General features: G+C 37.4%; 1 protein-coding gene across 4 annotated transcripts in view; it reads right to left on the bottom strand.

The window, feature by feature from the left end:
• Positions 1 to 621: 621 nt before the first annotated feature.
• Positions 622 to 27,527, bottom strand: part of ndst1b (N-deacetylase/N-sulfotransferase (heparan glucosaminyl) 1b) — a 101,596-nt gene continuing 74,690 nt past the window's right edge. For all 4 annotated transcript variants that reach the window (XM_067375095.1, XM_067375094.1, XM_067375096.1 and 1 more), the window contains 13 exons: positions 25,300 to 25,773; positions 23,675 to 23,762; positions 23,305 to 23,459; positions 21,405 to 21,590; positions 18,623 to 18,751; positions 17,353 to 17,535; positions 14,438 to 14,534; positions 13,243 to 13,366; positions 11,173 to 11,347; positions 8,189 to 8,359; positions 7,990 to 8,099; positions 7,427 to 7,529; positions 622 to 3,338 (listed from right to left, as the gene is read on the bottom strand). In XM_067375095.1, the coding sequence (XP_067231196.1) occupies positions 3,219 to 3,338; positions 7,427 to 7,529; positions 7,990 to 8,099; positions 8,189 to 8,359; positions 11,173 to 11,347; positions 13,243 to 13,366; positions 14,438 to 14,534; positions 17,353 to 17,535; positions 18,623 to 18,751; positions 21,405 to 21,590; positions 23,305 to 23,459; positions 23,675 to 23,762; positions 25,300 to 25,773 (2,115 nt within the window). In that variant the 3' untranslated portion in view covers positions 622 to 3,218. The remainder of the gene's footprint in view (positions 3,339 to 7,426; positions 7,530 to 7,989; positions 8,100 to 8,188; positions 8,360 to 11,172; positions 11,348 to 13,242; positions 13,367 to 14,437; positions 14,535 to 17,352; positions 17,536 to 18,622; positions 18,752 to 21,404; positions 21,591 to 23,304; positions 23,460 to 23,674; positions 23,763 to 25,299; positions 25,774 to 27,527) is intronic.

Raw genomic sequence — 27,527 nt, 5'->3', positions numbered from 1 at the left:
AAACGAGAGGCGGAATTTATCGCACAAACCAATCATATCAAATTATAACCAATTACATCCAAAGCTAGCATGATGAACACATTGCCTCCTTTCACGTGACTTTCCCCCATTCATTCTCAATTACCCCCCACAAAACCCACCGCATGCCAGGGGTCTGATGATTTTATATGGTTGTCTATGAGAGGAAAGGGAGGCATGACTCCATAGACTGTAAAGCATAACTTTACCTGTGGGTGTTGCTGTTGGGCAGTGTTCCTTTAGAAATACGCGTGACTTGCGCTCTTTTTAATGTCATAATTTGTAATATTTGTGTTGTTTTATATGTAATATGGATTATTTTCTCACCCTATTTTTTTTTGAGGAGGCACTGCCTCCCTTGCCTACTCTGAGGAAACGCTGATATACATATATGCTGGTCTTCAATGATAATGTCAAGTTATTTTAATGTATTTGCACTAAAAAAAAAAGGATTTATGCTGATATCGTCCAAAACCACACTTTGCCAGGGGTGTTTCCAGAGGGCAGTGTGTGTGTGTATATATATTATATTTGTATGTGTGAAACGTATTGTATATTTATACTTAAAAGAAAAAAGACGACAGAATTAAAAAGACAGTGGTTTCTTTATTTGCAAATTAATCACAAAAATATTGGCTACCAACAATAAAAAATATTAACAACAGTAGGTTTGATTGTACAGTCCAGATGATTATTTCCTTTCAGTTATTTTATTCTACCTATTGATACCCTACATTATGATACAGAAAGCACAATATTGGCAGTGTGAAAGTCACTGGGACCCTCTGCACATCTGTGAGTGTGGTCGACGTGTATAAAAAAAAAAAAAAAAAAAATCATACCTAGTTCATTCATATTTTATAATTTCTCTGTTCCATTCACTCAAAATAAACGGGTTCTGTACACTGCGAAATAAATTTTATTTAAACAATTTGTGCTTGGTGCAAAACTTCCCATTTTACCAGGAATCACGATATTGCATTATTAGATGTCAGTTATCGGCTTGGGAGCAGAAATACTAAATGATATAGAGAAAATGAACTTTACGTGTATGATTATGAAGAATCCAAGAGCAGCATGTAAGGTGCATGATTCTGTACCGCAGACAGTTGTAAACTACTTTAACTATTTTAACCAAGACCCAGTAAAACTATCTTTAAAAGGTACTGGTAATACAAAAACACACTGTGGACCCAAAAGTCTTCCTGTGGCCTGTTGTAAAACCTTTGTGTGAAATGATATCCTGGCATTGTACGCTTTTCCACTCCTTGGTCAACAACACAAATATTGTGCTTCTCAAGCATCATACTTTGAGGTCAATGAAGAAAATTAAGGGTTGTACAGTTTTTACAAATAGGATCTATATTATAGAAAATAAACGCTCTGAGATACTGTCACTCCTCCAACTGTAATATTGCCTGACCCCTTCCACCCTAAAGCAGGGAACATCAGGGGTGATTAATCATCAAACATAGTTCAATTTGTACTTTTTGGTGCCTTTTCATCATGACGTGCTTGACCAAAGGATGCACTTGAATCGAAACGCCAAATGTCTATATAGGCACGCAGCTGTTAGAGGAGACTGATATATGCATTGTGAAGTGTGATGTAATTGTGCATGGAAGTATGGAAGAAAGTGCACAAAAACCTTTCAAAGACGAATGAAAAACAGAAGGGAACAAAATTAAATCCAATTAATTTTATGTTATACATAAAATGAGATTTGGGTTCGTTTCATGACTTCTCATTTCAGCAGCAAGAGAAATGAAATCCATTAGCGCAGTGGTTTAATTCAGCCCCAGCGACTGGGTTAAGGGGCTTTGTGGAGCTTTCCATGGTTCGCCCTGCCTGCCACCGAAAAGGCATTGTGTCTATTATATAGCATCCTGATTACTTGCTTACATTCATGGGTGTAATTCATATGGTTCAGTAGCAGTCAACAGTTCCTACAGAACACAAGTCATATAAAATGGCCTTTTAAAATAGTCTCTTGGCAGAGGCAATACATTCCTGGACACATTCTGATGAAAAACCTGAATGAAAAGTGATTAGATGTTGTGATATGCTAAACAATCACATAAAAACAGAAAAAAGGGTAAAACATTCATTAAAAAAAAAAAAAAAGGTGATAAAAGATTATTGGCGGGCAGGTTTTATGAATCACTATTAAAATGGCAATCCCCTTTCTTAATGCTCCAGTGAGATTTGTGATATGCCAAAATAACACATGGGTCCAGTTCTCATGGGGACATTCATCATTCGAATTAAAATCAGCCCCTGGAGGCCTGTCAAAACACATAAGCTTGTATACTTTAGTGAATTTAACCGTAATTGGCTTGATAAAGTTGCATTAAGGCAGTTACTGCACATATAACGGGCCAACAACATACCCAGATTTTTTTTACAGTTTCATATTTACAGTCACATTGATTATGGATGTAGCTTATCTGTGTTTTAGTACCACAATTTATCACGCATTATTAAGCTGTCCTGTGGATTCGCAACTAATAGCCATAAATACGTTGTAATGAAATTTCACCTTTAAATGTCACATTTTAAGCCCGGAGGGTGCAGCTGTAATGAATGGGCTCAATATCCTATGAGATAAAAAACATTTAAAACAGAAGAATGAAACTACAAGGCCAAGAGCCTCGTGCTGAGCAACACAACACATGAAATGAGTGTTAAAATAAGATTTAACCGAGAAAACAAAGAAAGTCTGACTTTAAGGTACCACGCTGGCACTTATTTATCTGTCGCGGACTTGTGTATGTCCTACAGTTCTGTCAAAAGAGATACGTGCCTCGTCTCCCATATTGCATGTCCATTTGTTCTGACACTACGTCTCCCTGGTACTTCAACACACCAGAGTGGCAGAATGTCTTTTGGAAGCCTCCCGCTGTGATCCCATGTTCGAGCCAAGATTTGTGGCAGGTGTACCCCAAGGCTATATCCTGGGCACATCACTGTTCTCCAAAACGGAACAGAGCCACTAGCGCATCTAAGCCCATCTTTCTCAACCTCTCCGTCTTGTCCTCTAGAAGCTCACTTCTCTGAACTGAAGGTCCTCAAAGCCGCTGGAGAAGACTTGGCCGACCGTGGCCGGCGGCTGACAGGGGTGGACAAGAGGGCGAGTCCCCTCAAGAGCAGAAGGAGGGGTGTCCGAGTCTGACCAGTGTGTCCCCACCCCCCTCCTCAGGTTACCTGCTGTGGAGTAGCTCCTCCCTGAGCCAGCTAGGCAACGGCTGACCCATTTTGTACAGCAGCTTGGAGAGCTCAATGTTGTGCTCATGGTAATACTCTCTCAGGAAGGTCCGGGACTGTGGAGGAAGAGGATGGGGTCAGTTTCTCTTGCCAACATGTCATGCTAAAGCCATTATCATTTCTGCAATTTTTACATTTAGATTAGCTTTACCATCATTTGACGCTCTTTCAAAACACTAATAATTTAATAACATTTTTAAAAGCAATTTTTGGCAAATATCAAAATAAGTATCTATTTTTAATACTGTACATTATAATGTTGTGATTTCCGTGATTTCCAAGTGTTTTATTTTAAATTTATTTAGCCAAAACAGTATAGATTATTAATATCAGCCATTTATCAGCAATCATATGAAAATCATTGCTGGATTTTGATATCGGACAAAAATCATTTACTTACCATCAAAAATCATTTACTTACCAACTGAATACCTACTTGAACTGAATGATTAATAAAGCGCACTTTATTTTATTTTTTTATTTTGTCACTTATTGACAGGAACAATACAGATTGGAGAGGAAATGATGATGTAAATGTGAAACGAGCAGGAACTGATATAGGCTGAAATTGTGCTGCCTGCATGAGCACCATGGGTCGGCGTGTGGGCCACTTATTTTCATTAAATTTTCATTAAATTCAATTCACGTTTCAAAGCAGCTATACAGAGAATACATGTCAACATTACAATTTAAAGAATGCAGCTAGCAAATAATGTAATAATTTAGGCAATTAATTTACAATCACTGTTAGCAGTTTAACTGAAGGTAGAAGCAATGAGCTCCTGGAAAAATTCATTCATCATCATTTACTTTTTAAGGGTTAGTTCACCCAAAAATGAAAATTCTTTCATTAAATACTCACCTTCTTGTCATTCCAAACCCGTAAGACCTTCGTTCATCTTCAGAACACAAATGAATCCAACATAGGCAGCAATGTCACTGAACAGTTTGATGTCCAGAAAGGTAGTTGAAAACATGGTTAAAATAGTCAACATGACTACAGTGGTTCAACCTTAATGTTATGAAGTGACGTGAATACTTTTTGTGCTCAAAAAATCGCCAAAATAATGACTTTATTCAACAATTTGAACCGTTGTCATACGTAGTGAACTCAGTGCAGGCTTCCTTGTTTACGTCCGAATGCCAACTCGGAAAAAGTTGCTATTTTTGTTTTTGTGCAAAAAAGGTATTCTCGTCGCTTCATAACACTAAGGTTGAACCACTGTAGTCATGTTGACAATTTTTTCATGTTTTTAACTACCTTTCTGGACGTCAAAAGGTGTAATGACGTTGCTGCCTATGTGTGGATCAAATACCCTCGGATTTCATCAAAAATATCTTAATTTCTGTTCCGAAGGTCTTTGCGGGTGTGGAACGACAAGAGAGTGAGTACTTAATGACGGAAATTTCATTTTTGGGTGAACTAACCCTTTAAAATGGCTTATATCCTCATGCTTAACAGCTAAATATTTTTGACTGGATATTAGACCAAACACCTCCGGTCTAGAAAAGGTCATGAACCTTTAGCCATGCTGTGTGTGTGTTTTAAATGACAGTGTTCCGCTCTGTGTACAGCTCTTTTTTTTTCCCAGGAGTTTTGCTACTGCGACTGCGTCTGCAAAGCCACGACACATCAGCCTGTTCTTTCACCCCTCATTAACTTTGATGTGTCTGCCAAGAAGCCTCAAGGTAACATCAAGGTCCTCGGCATTCGACTGAGCCTCTCTTTATCATACTCTGTTAAAAGATACTGACTGAAGCTGCGCCCTTCTAGAAAATACACCAGTCTGAATGACCCTGAAGTAACGAGAAAGGAATGCAGTGGCTGCAAACAGTCTTACTGAAAGGTAAAAATATGTATTGAAACATCATTCACAACTAATTTAATTTCTGTAATGTGACATTTCTGAAAAAAAAAAAAAAAAACACTGAATATTCAACAGGAAATACTGTAAGGCAAGATTTGATCTATCTGGATTTAACTGGATTGTAGATGTTAATCTATATGAATTTATTGGTTATTATTCTTTCTGTTTTTATTTTAAAATCTGATATGACCATTTAGAGTACCAGGTTGACATTTTTTTTTTTTTAAGAAACACTTTTATTCAGCAAGGACACAAAAAATGGATCTTAAGTGACAGTTAAGTATGGAACCCCTAAAGGGACACTGTGGTGCAAAAAATTTGGGATGTGGGAAAAAAATTATTTTGCAAGACATCTGAGAAACACTTCCTGTTTAATTCCCCACTGGCAGTAGTTCAGATAGTTCACATACACAATGGAGCAGTTCGTTCTATTTTGAACTTGGACTCAAATATAAAAAAATGCTTTTTTAAATAGAGATCATTTTCTCCCACAATTCTGAAAACAAAACATTAGACAACAATACAAAATAACATGGTTTACTTGAGGTTCTGTCAGAATGTTAATTAATGTGTATTTTTAAAAATATCTAAAATGTTATAAATGAGTCTTATTTAAAAATTTAAATGAATTTGTTATGTTAAAGAAATTAATTGTTGAAATGAATGAATCAAACATTTTAACAGTCTCTGGTCCTCACCTACTGGTGTAATAATGTAATAGATCCAATCTTTATTTGAAGTGTAACAGTTTCAAAGATCATTTACTCGTTTTGTTCACGGCTGCTGTAACATCAGTGTTTATATCCAAACTATAAACTTTAATCCCAATACTTTCATTACCATTTCATTTTTGCAACACAGAAATAACACTGTGAGGTTGAAAAATGATTTTGAAGCGGTTTCAAACATAGCACACACTGCTCTCTGGATCAGAGGTAGCGCAAAAGTTTAAAGAGGCCTATTATTTTTGATTATAATTTTAGGTAAGACAAAGCAGTCATTTAGGAATAAGATCGCATATGAGTTTGAATCGAGATCTCTCTTTTTTTTTTTTTTTTAGATTTATTTTTGCCGTTTTTGCCTTTATTATGATAGGACAGTGTTTAGAGAGGAAGCGGAATGGGAGAGAGAGAACGAACAACCACGAGCCGGGACTCGAACTCGGGTTGTCCGAAGCGCATTGGTGCTACATGTCAAATAATATATATATATTTCAAAATGAGTACACAAAACATACGGACTACATAATCTAAGAAATAAATAAATACTTTGTTGAAAGAGCAAATAGGCTACTGTACAAATGTTAGTGTGACGCACAATGCAGAAGTCTCTCCAGAAAACACACAGGCCTATTTAGTGACAGAAAATAAAACATAACAGGATTTTTTTGTGAGAGAACGCATATCTTTGCAAGACAAAAAGTTTTGCAAGGGAACGCAAATATCTTTGCGAGATAACGCAAAAGTTTTGCGAGAGAACACGAAAGTTTTGTGAGAAAATGCAAAGTTTCTTGGGAAATGCAAAAGTTTTTTGCGAGAGAACGCAAAAATCTTTGAAAAATATTTTTTCCTCCCATTCCAAATTTTTTCCACCACCATGTTTCTTTAGGGGCTCCATAGTTACGGAATTTATTACATTACAAAAGATTTCTATTTCAAATAAATGCTAATTTTTAAACCTTTTATTCATCAAAGAAACCTGAAAAAGTTATCACAGTTTCCATAAAAATATTAAGCGGCACAACTGTTTTTTTAACATTGATAATTATAAGAAATGTTTCTTGAGCACCAAATCAGCATATTAGGATGATTTCTGATGGATCATGTGACACTGAAGACTAGAGTAATGATACTGAAAATTCAGCTTTGCCATCACAGGAACAGATATATTCAAATAGACAACAGTTATTTTAAATTGCAATAATATTTCACTATATTACCGTTTTCACTGTATTTTTGATCAAATAAATGCAGCCTTGGTGAACATAAGAGACTTCTTTCAAAAAATTAAAAGATCTAACTGACCCCAAACTTTTGAACGGTAAAATATTTTTAAAAATTATATTTCATGCAGTTTTTGCTGTTGAGATACTAAACAACTAAAGAGATTTGAGTCAAATATGCCAAAACACGTTTGTCACCTGTATGAACAAGCTTCTTTCTTTTTTTGTCTCTAGGAACACTAGAGTCAATCAAACCCAAAAGGACTGGAGTGTTTTTTTTTTTTGTTTTTTTTTTTAACCGAAACAAGAATATGAACTAGAATCATAATCTCACATCAACATCCATGTCAGGATATCTCCTGCCTTTACTCTTCCCCAGGCATTTGGTCTTCCCTCCATCTAGCAGCTGGCACCAGAAGCCCTTCTTCGGATCGAACCTGCAGCAGAAAGGAAGGGACAGAATGGAGAATGGGCAGCAAAAACAGGGCGATGTTTCAACATCAGTCTAATCAGAAGGGAACATAACAAACAGATGGTACACAGTAAGGCCTCTTGAGAGGCTGCCACAGGACAAACCATATTCATTGTCCAGTGGGAGATGTAGCTGACAGATGTTACTGCTTACGAGATTATGAGATAGAGCATGAGAGGACAGATAGTTAGAGAAAGAGAGACAAGTGGTAGGGGTTGACTGAAAAGAAAGAGTACATGAGGTGGTAGAAAATTAACAAGCACTCTTGTGATCCTGTCAGACTAATGGGATCCATCAGGAGACTACTGTGAAACACTTCAAAGCAGCTCCAAGCCAAACACTTCAGGTGCTCAATAATGTACAGCATATTAATGACTCTTAATTGTCAATCATAAAAGAGAAGCAAGAAACTTGGAGCTTCTTACGCAAGGATCTTGTGGTAGTTGAGCGTGTTTGTCAGGCCAAGAAACTTCTGGATTTTGTCCATCACTGAAGCTGGTTCTGTCCTCAGCATCTGTCCATCCAACACCAGGATCTGAGAATAAACAATCAGGTTAATATAAGTCATAGAAACATTCTCAAAAGCACAGTGCACTGATGGACATACATGCATTAGCAAGATACCTGACTGGGGTGATAGTGTGTGAGCCAACGCTGAAGGTGTGTGGCGTAAAGTCCGGGCACCAGACATCGGCTCTGCAGGACCCTCAGTTTGATGGGCGCATCCCGGCCAGCAGTGATGACGTCATGGAATGTATATTTCTGAGCCACAGGATCATCATGAGCCCTCTGGTGCTGGAAAACATCAAAAACAACAATGAATATATAAATTCATAATACGAATACAGTGCTGTGAAAAAGTACATTTAAAAGTGTATTTAAATTTCATCAGAAATGTTCAAATCAAGGCAACAACAGATTATTGTGCCAAATACTAGTTAAATCTTGATACTGAATGGGTTAATGTTCTTAGTCTTTTTTCCTGTGATGGGCCAGAGACTGATAAGAAGAGTTTATGTTGAATTAAATGCCTGATTCAGCTTACTGCGTAACCAATATACCAACAATACCCTGTAAAAGATTTTATGCATAAATTTAATTGGGAATTTAATTATAAACAATCCAGAAATTCATCTTTACTTTTATTTTGAAATGTTAATGCTTTACTACTTCCAGACGCACAGAGATAAAAAAAAAACAAAAAAACAAAAACATTCCTTTCGCTTCAGAAGGCCTTTATTAACCTCCTAGAGCCATATGGATTACTTTTATGATGGATGGATGTGCCTTTTTGGGCTTCAAAATGTGCCCTCCCTCTTCACAACCATTATAAAGCCTGGAGGGGCAAGGATATTTTTAAATATGCCTCTGATTGTGAAAGAAGATCCTCTAGAGTCCTATACACCTAGGATGGCTTGAGGGTGAGTAAATCATGGGATAATTTTAATTTTTGGGTGAACTAACCCTTAAAGGTGCCCTTTTGAAACATGTTTTCAAAAGATGTAATATAAGTTTAAGGTGTCCCCTGAATGTGTCTGAAGTTTCAGCTCAAAATACCCCATCGTTTTTTTTTTATTAATTTTTTTAACTGCCTATTTTGGGGCATAATTATAAACGCGCTTATTTATGCAGCACGGCCCCTTTAAATCTAGTGCTCTCCGCTCACGGAGCTCGTGCTTGCCTTAAACAGCTATAAACAAAGTTCACACAGCTAATATAACCCTCAAAATGGATCTTTACAAAGTGTTCGTCATGCAACATGTCTAATCGCGTAAGTAGAGTATTTATTTGGATGTTTATATTTGATTCTGAATGAGTTTGAGGCTATGCTCCGTGGCTAACGGCTAATGCTATGCTGTTGGAGAGACTTATAAAGAATGAAGTTGTGTTTATGAATTATACAGACTGCAAGTGTTTAATAATGAAAATAGCGACGGCTCTTGTCTCCGTGAATACAGTAATAAACAATGGTAACTTTAACCACATTTAACAGTACATTAGCAACATGCTAACGAAACATTTAGGAAGACATTTTACAAATATCACTAAAAATATCATGATATCATGGATCATGTCAGTTATTATTGCTCCATCTGCCATTTTTCACTGTTGTCCTTGCTTGCTTACCTAGTCTGATGATTCAGCTGTGCACATCCAGACATTGATACTGGCTGCCCTTGTCTAATGCCTTTCATAATGTTGGGAACATGGGCTGGCATATGCAAATATTGGGGGCGTACACCCCGACTGTTATGTAACAGTCGGTGTTATGTTGAGATTCGCCTGTTCTTCGGAGGTCTTTTAAACAAATGAGATTTACATAAAAAGGAGGAAACAATGGTGTTTGAGACTCACTGTATGTCATTTCCATGTACTGAACTCTTGTTATTCAACTATGCCAAGATAAATTCAATTTTTGAATCTAGGGCACCTTTAAGTACCAACCATCTATAAATTACAATATAAAACTATAAAGTAAACATTATCATAATTCATCAACAATAGATCATATGCAATACATAAATGTATGTTATTCATTGCTTGTAAACTGCTCTGAAACAGTGAGCCTGCAGAACATGCAATAGTGCCACTTTTTAATTTTGCTCACATTTATTTGAATAAATCATAGCCTCACAGAACTACTGTTTTACAGTCCCCAAGTAGATCTCTTAAAATGATAATTATGACTTCTATTGTTCCGATTCAAATATTTAAAATATTTAATTACTAAAAAGGCCAGATTCACTAACAGCTTGCGCCAGCGCAAACCCTATTTTGGTGTTAAAAAACTAATTGTCAGGATTTACACGCAGTGGAAAATTTGCGCTGAAAAGGCGTGGACAGTTGTTTTTGCGGCTAACCTTATTGCATAAGGTATTTAAATGAATCAACTAAGCAAGGTGATTTACTAAGGTTTGCAGTATTCAATTTACTGGCATTTGCGCCATTATTTACTGCCATAAAAAGCATGTCTTAAACCAGACGCTAATTTGCACTGCTCCTGGTAGATTGCGTTGTTCATTATGAAATGATCTGACTGCATCTGTGTTCTTTAATTTGCTAGTCATCAGTAGATCATACGCAGAAATTTCCACTCCCATCTGCGCTTTTGGAATTGCGCTCTCACGCTAATTTGCCCTGTTTAGTAAACCTGGCCCTAAATTTGATAAAACAGAATCTTTGACATTTTAAGACTTTAAGGACCCTGTATTTATTCCTATATTCATATTTATTAGGATTTTACCAGTGTTAATAGATAAAATGCAGTATAATTTAAGAAATGACACTTAATGTAATGCAAATTTTGTAATGATTTCTACAGATTGCCCTCATAACGGCAATGAATGAATCTAAGCATGCAATCAAATCTGCTGCAAAAACAGCTTAGCTTGTCTTACATTATAGGTGGAATTCTGAGGAAAAAAGTAATAAGCTACAGAAGTGTACAATATAGGCTCTAGGATCCAGCAAAACGATCCCATTTACAATAATTTCCGAATTATATGTTTTTCCATTTTTGCAGATCTAATCTCCTGTCCAGAGCTGGCATCATGGCCTTGACTAACCCTGAATGTGACTGAATGACACACAAGCAGTTAGATACTGACCTGATACCAGGAATAGGCTCTGTCAGCTGGGTTGATAAGAATGGTGATGATTTTGGCTTTGGGCAGAAGAGCAGCTGCTCGCCGGGCCGCGACCTCTGAGTCGAAGTAGTTGGCACTTTTCTCGAAGTAGAAATCTGAGCTAGTGTTGGAGGGTAGAGGAAAGTACTCCATGTACCTACCATTAAAACAAACAATCAAACAATTAACATTTCATTAAATTTAGCTCACACTTCTGAAGGAAACCAGATGGGAGAGAGACATGTCAGCACCTGTAAAAAACATGATTATTGCTGCACTATTGTTTTTCTGTTTGGTAAAATTAATCTCCCTCTTTATAAATCAGCACCGTAATTCAGCTCTTGTTTTTGAGATCAAACCACCACATGAACCATCAACTACCTTCATTTGTTCACAAACTGATTAAAGAGAAATGGAAAGGCAGGAAGAGAGAGATGTGCATCAGACACCTGCTTTCTATTAGCCACATTTCAGACTACTGAAAGAAATAGAAAAAGCTGGTAGTGAAGGGAGTGCTGTGTTTTGAAATGACCCATAACGCTTTCCTCTCAAGGGAACATTTGCCTCCATGTCTCTTAATACTCTTAACTTCAAAGCATGCCAGACCTTAACAATCGATGTACTTCACAGCAGTTTATAAGAGCCATTTACTATAAAGAACCCATGAAATCATGTGGTGGTCTTGCCTGTGTTGATGTACTCCCTATAGAAACAAGGGCACAGCAAAAATGGGTCCGTTTAGGGGGAGGGGACCTTCTCATTCCAGAAAGCACTTGATTGGATACAGTTGTGGATATGCCCATAAGTGCAATATGATTCAATATTTGAAATTAAATCATCTGGATCAAAATTTTTGAATACATTTTTGTCAAGGCCTGTTCACACCAAGAACGGTGGAAAAATTATTCTGAAAGTAATTCCATCGATATGGTTCCTCCGGTCCTGTTTACACCTGGTATTAAGACGTGTTTTGGTTGCTCGAAAAAAAAGTGAACGACGTTAAATACAGGTGTAAATGGGGTCTAAAACGTTTTGAGTTTGTCCACTTTCGACCACTTCCAGATGCATTCAAAATCGCATTTGACCAAATTGGTTTCACAGTGTAAATGCTCATTTAGTCGAATGTGTTCAAACAGCCACAAAAGAACGTCTACTCTCCACCTAGTGACTTAATGTGTAAACATTATGAGAAGTGTGCTAGCAAGACAGGATTTAAACTGTCAGATAAAGACCCCAATTTTGGTTTGAAGATGAAAAAATGTACCAAGCACAATGTTCTCTCACCATTCCTGATTTCTGTCTTGCGGCTATCAGAGCAGAAACGAAGGCTGATGCTCTCTGTATGTTTTTCCATTGTCTCCAGTTATATTCCTATGTAAATTACATGAGCTTTTTTAGTCCATTAGATCGTTGTTGCCAAGTCTGTGATGTTCTCATGGAATTGGACTACTTTTACACTGTTTGCCGCAGGTTGGAACGCATTTTTTACTCCCTGGAATGCTATTGCAAGTTTTGGCCGTAATTGTGCAGGTTTTGAAAAGCAACTGGGATTGTTTTGTTACGTGAACATGGCAACCCTGCATTAGATCAAATGATCTGAAAAAACCCATACATTTACCCACCCATAAACCCTTCCCTTTGAAGAAGTGGTTGAAAGTGGAAAAGATATACATTAAAATACTAAGTGTAAACGGGTATGTGTCTCCCTCGTCTACTTGTGATCCAATCGACCAACATGCATCTTAATATCAGGTGTAAAGAGAGCCTCTGTCTCATTATTGTTATAGTTGGACTACTCTCATAGAATTAGCACAATTATTAAAACTTTATAGTTACAGTTAGCATTATAGTTATCGTCTTTGGTGTGAATGAGCCTTGAATCTCCTAAACGTTTACTTTGTCAACTTTCGCATGTACACTAGCATATATACACCCTCATAGCTAACAACAGATATGGACTAAAAGACACAAAACATGCATGATCTCAGAGACTGCAGCCAATAAAGCTAAAAGTATGGAAGAAACATTTCCGTTCAAAATATCAGCACATACCAGTCAATGCCTTTGTGGTAGTTTCGGCCATTGAAGAACTGGATTTCTTCGAAGGTCTCCTTGCTGGGGTAGTTACTGGTTAAATCGGAATGCATGCCCAGAAACAGATAGAGAGCAGTAGTTCCTGAACAGACACAAGACAGCAGTGAGTGAACAGGTCTACTGTCACATGATCAGGTTTTACACAAACTCGTGGATTAAAGCAAAAACATTAAAGCAAAACATTCATGTCAATTTTTGAATTTAATGTTCTTAACAGTCTTCACTTGTGCTCTCAGTCATTTGGACCTTAATGTGTCTCTTGACATTCTGCTATTGAGCTATAGAAGTAATTATATGTTCATGTGTAGTATAAACCTAGAGTTAACTTGAGCAAAAGGCAGGAAATGTCTTGTGTAAGATGCGATAATAAAGTTCCACTGAAAGCTTACTGAAATTAAGCTGTTACCTAATACACAAATCTAAGAAGTGAAGTGGTAACAGTACAAAAAAAAAAAAGAAGAATAAATGAATAAATAAAATAAAGTCACTCTATGGCCCAACCCCCTAATCTAACTTGTATTAAGAAGATTAACACAGCCATTTTACTACCCACTCTAAGAGTGGGCTATTGCTCCCTGAAGACATCTTAAGAAGTTTAATTAGTCAATGCTGTAAAACTGAAATTCACATTTGCTGAGGAGCAGCTAGGGTTGCAGTAGAAAGCTTTGCGAAAGCCTGCATTCATCTGCTATGAGTCTGTATAAGATATAAAACTCTCCCACATTTAAATCAAAAGCATTCGGCATTCATTAAAAAAACAAAAAAAACAAACAAAAAACCACACACACACACAAAAACACTAACATACCTATTGCATTCAACCCCCTATAATTGCGTAATACATTTACAAAACATTTAAAAATCTCAGAAACATTTTTCAGTACACCATTACAAAAGTTGTAGCCATTTACAAATTAAATGAGATTAAAAAAAATAATAAATAAAAACCCACATACACGCACATTTAAGTACATAATATGATTTAGTATCCCAAAATGAAACAAAATGGCAGTTTTTTTATTATTTGAAAAAATATTATTAGAATAATAATTATACATTGGATTGATTTTAATAAGAGAACATATCTGGCCAACACAGCTAGATGGTGCAAGTGCACACATGTGTGGAGGTGTAGCGAGCAGAAAACACTCACCAGTTTTCTGAGGTCCGATGATAAGCAGCTTGGGGAAACGGTCACAGGTCTTTTCCTTAGACCAGATGTCTTTATGTCTTTTGTCCTCACAGGGGTCCTGTAACGGTAAGAAATAAGCTGAAGTGAAGTACTACCCATACATCACTGAAATTAACACCTTCACAATAAAAAAAACACAGCAGCGAGTCTATCATTGTGCCTCAATAACCAGCGGGAAATTATGGAAAAACTGGAGAAATTGTTCTCATTCAAGCCAGCATGAATATTAAAAAAAAAAAAAAAAAAAAAAACTTGGGAGTTTTACCAAATTACTCAGGGCAAGATGTAACCTACATCTGAATATGCATAATTCCCAGCAAAAAAACATTTCAACAGTCAAATCAGTAGGATGTCCAAAAGTTCAGGACATGCTCAGGAAATATAGGAATTAGGATGCAGCCTGAGAGTTTGGCCTCAACATAAGCAGGAGAAGTGCATTATGGAGGGATGGCTGTTATCCAGCCAAACTACTCAAGCATGTCAAATATCTTACAACACATCAGCAGAGTCCAATAACAAGCAGATTTTATATTAATTCAGACTTAGCCTTTAAACTCGCCATAACAACATCCCAGAGGTGGCCGTTTTATGGGATTAACTAGATAAAAATCAGATGCATAAACCAACCCCTGTCAAGAGCTTTGAAGCATCTCAGGAGAAAGATGTCCTGCAGCAGCCATTTTGAGCCCTTCATCCATCACAGCTGAAGATGCAGGCAACAGTGGTAATTAATTCATAGTTTTAACCCTTGCATTTAAATAAAATTCTTGCATGAATGCAAGGTGGTCAAATGGTGCATCAAGACTGTAAACCACCAGCAATCCAACACCTGTCCGTCCTAATGAGTAGATTAACAGCCAGCGCTCCAGCACTAATGACCAAAGAGTCTTGCTTGAGTACACGTAAGTGCTAAAAGGAATATTACACTGAATTAACACATCTTTGAATTTATAACTAATGTACTCATGGGATCACAGTTTATGATAACAGTAAACATGAGATCTGTTCTGAATCCTAGTGATCTGCCTACATTGCATGCACAATGCGAAGACTGTTCCAAAATCCCGAAATGCATCGTGATGTGTTCAGTTAGAAAATACAAACAAGATGGTGGGCTGTCAATAGAATGTGAACTATAAATATTAGGGCTGGGACGATACATCGATTATCGATCGATACAATGAATCTGGATTGATCCTGATATTCTCCCTCTCATCGATTCTGAGCTTAATTTTAACAGAAGATGGCGCTCTAGGCTAGTTTTTAACCGCACACTCTCAAACACTCACAAAGAAGACTGCTGGACAGTGCTTGTGCGTTCGGCTGAGTCATGTAAGTGGTTAAATATACTTGCTCAGAATACTTTTGAGACACGAGATTTGTAATTCGCTGCAACCTTTTTCGAACTTTATGGATGATTATTTTAGGTTTAAGTGGTGTGTGTAAAGGAACTGGAAGCAGGCAGTGTATCAGTGTTTCTAAAGCACGTATAGTAGTGCCATCTGCGGTTTAAAAACTTGATTCGAGGGAGAATCGCGATACATCGGAAAATATCAGAATCAGTCCAGATTCTTTGTATCGCGATGTATTGTCCCAGCCCTAATAAATATACACCACTAGTGATGCATGATATACCGGTACTAGAAAGGTATGGCGATACCCTACTATTAAAAACGGTATGATACCACATTTTATTAGACACGCAGGTCATGGAAGTTTTTTGTTTAAATTATAAAACTTTGAATTTTCTAGTTCTGTCATATTGTTCAATTACTTTCTTGCCGTGGTATCGATTCAGTATCGTATCGAAGTCATAATTTTGTTATCATGACAACACTAGTAATTTCTTTCAAAAAACTTTTGAATGGTAGTGCATACTTTTATTCATAATATTTAAAAATGTTATATTTTTTATTGTATTTCTGATCAAATAAATGCAGCCTTGGTGAGCATAGGAGTTCTGTTGTGTTCTAATTAATTTAGTATTCAAAAATGTACTATTATTCACTATTTGTGTGTGCTGAGTATTTTTTGGCTTATTATGAGTGTTGTGTTGTTTAACAACATGCTAACTCTAAGGGAATCAATTGTAAGGTGAGTCTCATGTTCAATCCAAAACAGGTCACCTGCCACAGGCAAAATTACCTGTAGTGCGAGGTATTAATTTCCCAGCCTGGTTACTACCTTAAAAGATATAGCTGCCCACGTAAGACGTAGACATCAAGGCAGCTCACTAGTTTTTGGAACAGAGCCAAGGGCATACTGCATTAAGTCTAAAATAAAAAACTAAACTCTTTCCAAGTTGTATCTTTCCTCTGCATGTAACAGCAGTTTGCAGATTTCTTGGGAAAACAACTGCAGAAGAAAGAAGATTATTCAGAGCAGGGCAAGCTGTGGAACGCTGGAGAGCCGACAGAAAAGATGGGACCTCAACCTTGACAGGAAACGAGAGAGATCAAAAGAGGGATTTAGAGCTTTCAGGCACCCACTTTCTCTTTCTCTATGGGTGAAACAAAACAACGGAGTTAGAGACAAGAAATAAAGAAGCTGGATAAATTAAAATGGGGAGTGGTGGTGGGGGGTAAAGAGAGACAGACACATCTTCTGCATTGCCTCCAACTTTCAACTGAATTATAGGAACCAATTTCAAAAATAGCATTCTCTGATTTCCTGGCAGGCTACACGGAAAACCATTTTCACTCTTTGTACATCACAGTAAATGTGCAGACAGCCATACGAAACCTTTCGCCACATATTACGGCAACAGCGCTCAACACTCTCAACCTCCGCTGATCCACTGCCACTACATAAAGTTATATTTGTTTCCCAAAATGATCCCAGGACAGAACAGACCCCCAACAGAGCTCCTTTGTTACCTGCCAGATGGGGTCCCTCTCCTCAGGGAAGATTTGGAAATATCTCTGTGCCAGCTGTACAGGCGGGAGAGTCTGCAGTTTCAGGTTGGTCCACATCTGTATGAACTTCACCAGGTTCTTAAAAGTGTACAGGCCAAGACGGTCATTCCCGTAGTTGGACAGGTGGGTCATGAAGATGCTGATCTGGTTTGAAATAAAGCGTAAGAAGTCATGAAGGCCCAATCCACAGATTAACGTCCTATCCTTTGAACAGTTGACTTCAAAACTACTCTAAATTCAATGGATCATTCAGAGCGTCTTATTGAGCCCCTTTTGAAGGATGATGTTTGGGATTCTCCTATTGAACATACGGTGTGAGGGTTAGGCCAGGGTGCAAATTACATTGGGACTGACTGAACCCAAAAGGAAGTTAAAATGTTGGGGGAGGGTCTTGAAACATACACTACTGTTCAAAAGCTTGGGGTCAGTAAGATATTTTAATGTTTCTGAAAGAAGTCTCCTGCTCACCAATACTGCATTTATTTGAAAAAGAAAAGAAAAGAAAGAAAGAAAGAGAAATAAAAAAAAAGAAAGAAAGAAATAAAGAAAGAAAGAACAGTAACATTGTGAAATATTATTACAATTGTGTATTTACAGAAAATTATTTGTCTATACAGTTTTTCTATTGTACTATATAGTAAAATTTAATTTATTCCTGTGATGTCAAAGCTGAATTTTCAGCATCATTACTCCGGTCTTCAGTGTCACATGATCCTTCGGAAATCATTGTAATATCATGATTTGGTGCTCAGGAAACGTTTCTTCTTATTACCAATGTTGAAAACCAATTTATGGAAAACTGAAATCTAACATTATAAATGTCTTTGTCACTTTTGATCGATTTAATGCGTCCTTGCTGAATAAAAGTATTGATCTTTTTGGGTTTCGAGACATTTTGAGATCTATAGTAGATTGTGAGTGCTAGAATAATCAATAAAACTTTCATTAAAAGCATTAATAAATAAAATAATTAATATTTAAAACTATTTTTAAGATTTATAACTAATATACCACTCACAATCCTCCACAGAGATATGGCACGTTTGAACATATGTGCATATGCAAATGATATATAACAGCTACAGTGTGCAGAGAGATTTGCAGTGAATAAAGACTTTTTAAAAAAAAACTTTTTTTCTTTTAAAACCCAACAGATTATGCCCCAAAAGTCATTGTATGATTCACACACTGGTTTAGATATGATAAAGAATATAACAGTGTCAATACTCACTGGGTTGAGGAGGACAGTGAGGAAAAGCTCTCCTCCATTTATGAGTTTGTCCAGCTCTTTAGAGCCTCCAGGATACTCATTGTAGAAGATGGTGTGAGTAAAGAGACCACAGGTCTGCCTGGGTAATACCTGAAAAACAAAGTCTTTTCTTTCAGCATGTAATCTCTTTATTTAAAATAAAGGATTTTCAAAAAATAGCCTTATATAAACATCTGTGACATCATATTCAATGTTATGAATTTTGTGAATATTTCACAATTTTGTAAAAGCTATAAGCCACTTAAAGCGATAGTTCACCCAAAAATGAAAAAAAAATCCCATATTTTACTCACCCTCAAGCCCCAAACTTTCTTCTTTCAATGAAACACAAATCAGTGTTGTATTAAAAAATATCTTGGCTCTTCCAAGCTTTATAATGGGAATGAATGGTACCCTAGATTTTAAAGGGGGTCGCACACCGGACGCGAAGCTCGGCGCAGCGTCGCTTCTCTGACAACTCACAGGTATCGCACACCGGCCGCGCACATTATATACGTGCAAACTCAATTTTGAATCGACTCCTGATAGAAGAGCTGCACAATGGGAGTGTTTTACGTCAACAGGGAAACGTTACATGCCTATGCTTTAATATTTCGCACTGAGGTTAGTGTACATGGAAAAATGGCACAACAAAGCAAAAGGAAAGAAAATGCTACGTTTATTGTACATTTTTAGACTTTATTCAAGCTGTTAAACTAAGAATGTGAAACTGATGTATCTTGCAGCACAGGGTGAAGTCAGTATGTACATTAACGACGATTTGAGAGAAATATAATATACATTTAATGTAAAACAATGTACATGGCGCTCTGTGGTGCGGCAGGATTTTAAACAACTTCCTGAGTCGTTGCTGGGCACCGCGGACAGGCGCCGAATGTCGCTGCCAGTGTGCGTACTCTCATAGAAAACAATGCGTTCGAATTTTAAAGATGTGGTGCGGCGCTGAGCTTCGCGTCCGGTGTGCGACCCCCTTAAAGCTCAAAAAAAAAAAAAAAAATTAAATCATCACCCAAAAATCCATACAGCTCCAGGGGGTTAATAAAGGCCTTCTGAAGCAAAGCTATGTAAGAAAAATATCCATATTTATAACTTTATAAACTATAATCACTGGCTTCAGTTAATGGTTGTAATGGCAAGTCGAATTCCGGCAGAAGAGTGACCTCTGACCCCACGTATGACGTAGGATGTAGGAGTAGCGTAAGCTTAGTTGAGAGCAGACGCCTCTTGCAGTTCATACAAATAGGGTTGGGCAACAAACACAAGCTCCTCTTATCCAATATTGAAATCCTCTGACATTTCTTATTAAAAATTCGGGTCAAAGGTCACTTTTCCACTGGAAGAAGACTTTCATACGGCCGTTACCTGAAGCCAGTGATTATAAAGTAATAAATATGGATATTTTTCTAACAAAAATACATTGCTTCTCTTAAGAAGGACTCTGGAGCTGGTATGGATTATTTTTTATGATGGATAAATGCACTTTTTTGGGCTTTAAAATCTAGTGTACCATTCACTCCCATTATATAGCTTAGAGGAGCCAGTATATTTTTAATATAACTCAGATTGTGTCTGGCTAAGAGAAGAAAGTCATATACACCTAGCATAGCTTGAGGGTTTTTGGATGAACTAACCCTTTAAATTACAGTCTATTACAGATTTTAACATGGTTATGGAGCTCTTGTAGGCTTACTGCTGTATCAAAATCTAAGCAGAAATGTTTGTTTTTGGCTATAAGGCAAATTAGCTGTGGTGTTGACAGCTCCACATGTGCAAATAAAGAAACATATTGTATTTCATCACACATAATATGTAATCTCATTTGAGAGTCACTTTAGATTGGAATGGGAACTGAATGACTGAATGACCTCACTGTAGAAAAATGAAGTTCCACCAGAGTTCACATGTAATGAGTTGAAGAAATGTTTTTGCTCTAACATCAACCCTGAAATACGTGGCCCGCACATCTGCATACATGATCTTATTTGACAGCCGATGATGATAGAATGGAGATGATTTACACTAAGTATGCTTTTTTAGGCATTTTCCTGCCATTCTGAAAGCATTCTTTACATAATACATGTACGATGAGACGGCTTTCTTTGTTTCCTCATGCGCGTTTATCTTTCCCTGATATGAACATTGGATAATAACTGTATGTCAGCTCGAGGAAATGTTAGATGTGTCTTTAAAAAAAAACAACAACTGCGGTTTATGATTCCCAAGACGATTTTTTTTCTGCCCATCATGGCCAGTGCATTCTTACACTCACATGCACACAGAAACCGCTCTGTCATGATTCAGCGAGCTTTTGTCATACTCTCTCTCTCTGTTGTCCCCTGAAGCGATGCACAACTGATAAAGAAATAAATAAATAAAAATAAAATAAAATTGTACTTTCACAAACAGTTTGCCCTTAACCCCCTACTGGGATTCAAAGCTCAAACCGTACACAAAATAGCCTGGGGTTTATTGTACCGATTCCAGCCGGAATAAGAATTCAACATACTATCATTCAACCATGCAGCCGTACAGACTACAGTCTCCATAAAAATGGAGTATTAATAGTTTTTAGCCACAGAAAAATGTATGCCTTGGTGCACTTGTAGTGCATATGTTTTGCAACATTTTAGCCCCAGGGATGCAGGTTCAAGTCTATGTTAATTCCCAAACACTTTCTTCCTATTTTTCCCACATTATCATCTTCACTTTATCCATTAAAGGCATAAAAGCTTAGCATTCTTACACTGATGCCACTGTGTGCGAAGCCCCTGCGAAAGCGTGCGGGTTTGAGGTGGGGATACTCCTCTGTACTGGTCACTTTGATGCCCCATACTTTCTTCCAGGCCTCGTACAGCTGCAAATGGATGGGATACACTCCAGAATGATGGGGAGCCACCGCATAACCCATGTTTGTGGGAATGCCATGCTCCTGAAAGGGAACAGCAAACACAACTCATTAATGGTCAAAAATAGCTTGCTTCAGGATATGCACTACTAATTGTGCATGACTTCATCCCAATTTTCATATGCATTAAAAGTATATACATTTCTGGTGAAGAGAAAGTAAGCGTTTTTGATCATTTTATGGTGTAAAATTATTATGCTTTGATGCCACATATGGAGTGCATTTGAATGGGATTTGTTCATTTAAAATTAATTACACCTTAACTTTGAAGTTTGTACATTTTAAAACTGCTGAGGCAGCCACTGCCTACAATATCTTTCTAATCTTTTACAACAGAGGAAAAAAAAAAAAAAAAAAATTATACCAATATATATATATTATATATATATATATAATATATATATATATATATATAATATATATTATATATATATATATATATATATATATATATGAATGATATAAATACTGTTCAGTTTCTCGCACAAACCGATCGTTTCGTGTCTTAGGACATCAATATGTCGTCACGAGCCGCAGGGCTTAATTTGGATTTGTCTATGCATGTTTTATTTACTAGACGAAGTTCCCATTTACATGCATTATAAGAATGACAGACAGCAACAGTTGGAGTTAAAAATCATCATTTGTGTTCTACCGAAGAAACAAAGTCACCTACATCTTAGATGCGCTGATGGTAAGCAGATAAACATCAAATTTTCATTTTTGGGTGAACTATCCCTTTAATGTTGATAATATATTACACAAGCGAGAATGCAATTTTTCCCCCAAATATCTACATGATTGCAAACGTGACATTGCTTTTATATACTTTAACGGTTCAATAGACAAAAAGCTAATATTAAAGGTGCAGTGTGTAAATTTTAGCGGCATCTAGCGGTGAGGTTGCAAACTGCAAAAAACAGTGCTCACCCCTCCCTGTCAAAGAAAAATAGAGAATCTATGGTGGCCGTCTGGCCGACACAAATCAAATATGTCATATTCTGAGACAGCAGTTAGCCAGTTAAGCAATGAATTTTCTTCTTACTTCTAACAAAGAACGGTCTTTGCTTCTAATAAACCAGACGACTACTACTACTGCTACTGCTACTGCTACTTCATGCATATTCAACATAGTGATGATATAAGCTGCCTCTAAAAACACAAATGATTTAGAACAACAATAACATAATGACTTTACACGCTCTGTTGAGTGTTTGTCCGTTTAGGGCTACTGTAAAATTTTACACATGATAAACATTTTAAACGGCAGTATTGTCAGTGTTGTTTGCTCAATTTTGCAACGAAATATTAGTTCCAATGAAAGCCACAGAAGAACTGCAACATGTTTCGTGAACGAATCTGAGGCATTGAACAAATCGTAAGAGTCAATGACCCATTCATAAACACAGCCACTTGCTTTGTTACTGAATTAATGAATAAATGGTTCGATGACTCACTCACTACGACAGTGACTTACTGCCACCTACTGGCGGTTTTGGTTTAATATTTAATATTTACTTATTTTTACCATCATTGCATATTTCTTGAAACTTTTTTATTTAAAACATTATTTATTAAGGTATTTATAAAGGTAAAAAAAAAAAAACAAACTATTGTCCCTTAATGGAAAAGGTGTGACTGCAGTCTAAGTGGAAGAGAAAGGGTATGCAGAAAGTTTTAAATGCTTCAGGGGGTACCCCACTCTAAAACGTTTGGGAACCCTGACCTAGAGTCTTACCTCTGCGAACTTGCGGTTGAGCAGCATTTGTTCGGCCAGCACAGACTGGTTGTGGAAGAGGTGTGGTTGCATGTGACTCCACATGTGGGGGAACCACCAGAACTCCTTACTGTAGGACAGAAGCAGGTCATCTCCAAGATCCTCCTCATCTGTGCCTGAAATATATATTACACAGACACAAACGGTGAATTTCTTGACTCTATTCCAAAGCTGCCTTATAAAACAGCATCCTAACCATCACGGAAGCTCATAAGTGGTTGATCAGTAACACACTACAAACTCACACATAGGAGACTTGATTAACACTCACAGATATCAAAAGAGTATGTTGTTAGCATTTTGCTAAGCTAACAACGTGATATTTACTTACCTGCATGGAAGAACTTTCCAGAGAATCCCAAGTTGAAAGTGAAATTGGGCACGTGGGTTCGGAGTTCATTCTGCGTCTCTAGAAGTGCCTTTGAAACAAGGAGTTTAGCAATTTAATAAAAGTTGCCTAAACACCCCTAGGTCAGTACACACACAAAACACATTAAAAAAAAAGCACACAGACAGCAGACAAGAATACAAGAGAGATACATAGCTAACATACGCCAACGCACGTATGCGCACATCCTTAACAACGCTAGAGGGACAGCGCAAGCATGTCTGCTGTCTTTTCGTCTCCTCCGTTTGCTTCATTACCCTTCTCAGATTTAGCTCTGCATCTGCCTTTCATTTGATTTGTTTACTGTGCTTGTTTTTGACTGCCTGTCTCTCCAGTGTGACTCAATCAAAAGCCTGATTCATATTTAACTGCACAGAGGTCCGCAGACAGACAAGACGTCTTTGATTATGTTTGCTTCTATTCCTTCCCCCGGCTGAACATCTGCATCGGGGCGCTCTGAAGATGAGAGATTCACAAGGAGGATGCAGAAAACTGCATTTGAAATATTCATGCTTGCGGCGAGTCTTTGGATGCCCTTTGAACAGTGAGCCATATATATAAAAAAAATAATAATAAAATAAAAGCGTGAAATGGAAAGAAGAGCAAATATTTGGAATAAGAACAGCAGAGGTTGGAGTATTGAGAAAACAACAAAACAAAAACAAACAAATGAACAACTGGTCATAGGAAAAGTGCTGTCATACCATGAAAAGTTAGTGAATTATTTGGCTCTACCAAACCAGTTTCTCCATGTTCTGCTTCGGAGGTGCTTTAGATAGATTAGCACCATAAAAACAAGTCTTTCCCCTTCATCCATGTTTTTTTAATGGCCTCTTTTTCTTTGCCTCAATGTATATTTCCCTCAGTTTAAATTAGTTCCCTTCTGTACATATTTCATTCTATGCCCAATTCTCACTCTTTCTTGTACTCACAAATAAGGATTTATTTTCTGCTGGTCCAGTCCAGTTCAAATTTGCATTTGTCCTGCCAACATTTACACAGGTCACAGCACAAATATATATATTTACAAATAACTGAATAATAATGTAAAATTTAAGTCATAGTTGATGGATCATTCTTGCTATTTCAACAAACCTTCATCCATGTTAGCAAGGTAATGTTACATTCATGAAATGTTACTTTCAGGCACAATGTTTAGTACATCACAAAGTTCTCGAAGCATAAAAATACATATACGTAATCAAAAAACTTAGGACAATTCTGTCAATTGGCCCAAAAATCTCTCACATGGGTCCTGGTCCATTCTTACAGCTGAGCCCTGCTTTCTCTATGCATAAGTCTGGAAGACCAAAAGGATAAGCAAGCAAGGTACAGGTAAGAGAGAGGTAATAAGATAAAGAAAATAGGAGAAAATCATTTTTAAGTGGATGTATACTGCATGGTTATTTGGACCATATTTCCAAGACATTCAATTATAGCTAGACTTAAGATAGTTGCACTTGAGTGAGTCACATTTAAAATGTGATGGAACTGATGATAAACTAGCAAACCAACTGGCATTTATTGGAGAAAAACTGCAAAGAATTTTCAAACAAAACGGCACCCACCTTGACGTCAGACACCTTCATCCGTGTGCCCTCCTTCCCAACAAATATGTCATCGATATCCACCAGTATGTAGCGTTCAAGAGCCAGTGAGAGACGTTTGCCAGTCAAGAAACTCACTGCGTCCACCAGCACCAGTTTGTGCAGCCAAAAGTTCAGGTTGTTGCCGAAGAGTACCCTCTGGATGCCATCGTGAAGACCTAAATCCTGAACCACGGCTGCATGAAGGGGTCCGGGCACTCCACTAGCCTCCGTACTCCGTCCCCGTGCTAACAGGACAGGCTCATAGGTGGTATGGTTAGACTGGAAGACAGTCCAGTCATCTCCAGGTAAGGGACCATGTTCCACCTCCCGGGCCTTGGTTATGAGCAGCAGTGGAGACTTGGGGTTGACACTACAGTCCCTTAAACCCAGATTGGAGTGCAGGAAGAGAGGAAAGCCCTTGAGCTGGGCGCTCTGCAAACTGTTCTCATTAGCCTTTCATGAAGTGTCGGAAGGAGAGAGAACAGAAATGATTGGTAAAACAGAGGAAGGTCAAAATATTTAGAGGTATATTTCAAAAGATAAAATATATAGGGGTCATATTCACATTCAGGTTTTTAGCATTTTATTTTTCCCCATTTATACTTTTAGTCACAGTAATAATTTTGTTTTACAAGACCATTATCCATATTTAATGTGTTCATGGCTGTGATGTCATAACCATTTTTTAAATATCCCATTTTTTAACAGCTTAGACTTTGAGCTGAATTAAATTCAGCATGAGTTTCCAACTTTTTACTTGGAAAAGTGCAATGGAACTCCACTTGAAGTGAGATTTCCAACTTGGAAAATGTGTTCAAACCCAAAATCTGATTTTCAGATGCCAGTATAGCATATCCTTAATTTGGTTGCTAAGAGAAAAACTTTGTCGACAAATCAAACACCTGCAAAGCTAATATGTGTCGACGTTTTGTTTCTTTCTACATTGTTTTTAAGCGTCCAGACCTTTTGTAGTTAGAAAAAGACATATTTTATAAATGGTCTGGATGTACTGTGAAGAACATTTGCTTTGTGAACAGATTTCTTTTTTTTCCCCCATTTAATATATCAGTAATGTATTGCTCTTGTACTTCCTTGCATGAATTAGATGCCCTGTGGTACTATGGGTGCCAGAGTTTGTTTAAACACCATCCACACTCATCTGTATGCAGCCCACTCTACTCTCGGGCCAGCTGACCCTGTGAAGCTGGATCAATTGGTGATAAACTGCACACTGAGTGGAACAAACACAATGAGCCTTACAATTTGGAGAGAGGCCTGTATCCTGCTCATCTCCAAACACAGCCATTTTTCTGCCACCAGAGGTAGCAATGGGACCCTCTGGAGAGATACACAGTCCACAGGAGACGTCTGATAATTCATACACATTATCATCTGTTCCTTTTAGTGGCAACACACTGATACAAGATGAAACTGCAAGAGGTGGTGATGTCACTCAGCACTAGGATAATAAGGGTGGATGGTAGATTTTCCACATACCAGCGGCCTTAATCAATAACTTCCCTGAGCCTCTCCTTCTCTCCTTAATCCCATATTCCTGTCTCCATTGTTACAGCAACACTTGCAAGCCAAAGGCTCCTTCGAAGCTTATCAGCATTTAACTTTCTTTGACACCGAACAATTCATGAACCGTGTTAGTCAATTAGCCCATTTCCAAAAAGCTGTTAAAAGACTTGTAAGTCACCTTGTTTTCTACTGCCAAATGCCAACACAAGCAACTCCTTTCTAAGGGAGTCACTTGGAATTTTCTAAGTAACTGATTTGAAACACTATACATGTAGCAACTCTATGAAGCGCAAAGGAGAAATTGATTACAATAGTTTGATGTTAGTATGTTGCTAAGCTAACAACACTTCTCTAATAAAAACAACGAAATATAAGCATAATCAAAAAATCAAAAACTCTGGTCTTGTCTGAAAGTTTAATCATTCTTTATTTGTCTTTAGCTTTTCCACACAGAATACATGTGATGTTGCCTTTAAACTTGGTAAAAATAAGGTTTAGTTCACGTCATTTACCAAAAAGTTTTTTGAAGGTTTTTGAACAGATATAGTGTGTTCGGTTGGTGCTGGAGACTTAATATGGCCTCTAGAGATTATGCCAACTCAAGTGCTGGTTAGGAAACCAAAAGGGTTTATTCCAATTACACATTGACTCTATGGATATGGGATTAGGACAGAAGACTAATA

Source organism: Chanodichthys erythropterus, chromosome 22 (assembly GCF_024489055.1).
Source record: "Chanodichthys erythropterus isolate Z2021 chromosome 22, ASM2448905v1, whole genome shotgun sequence".
NCBI lineage: Eukaryota > Metazoa > Chordata > Actinopteri > Cypriniformes > Xenocyprididae > Chanodichthys > Chanodichthys erythropterus.
The sequence above is the reverse complement of the archived record's forward strand: the minus strand, read 5'-3'. Positions and strand labels throughout refer to the sequence as shown.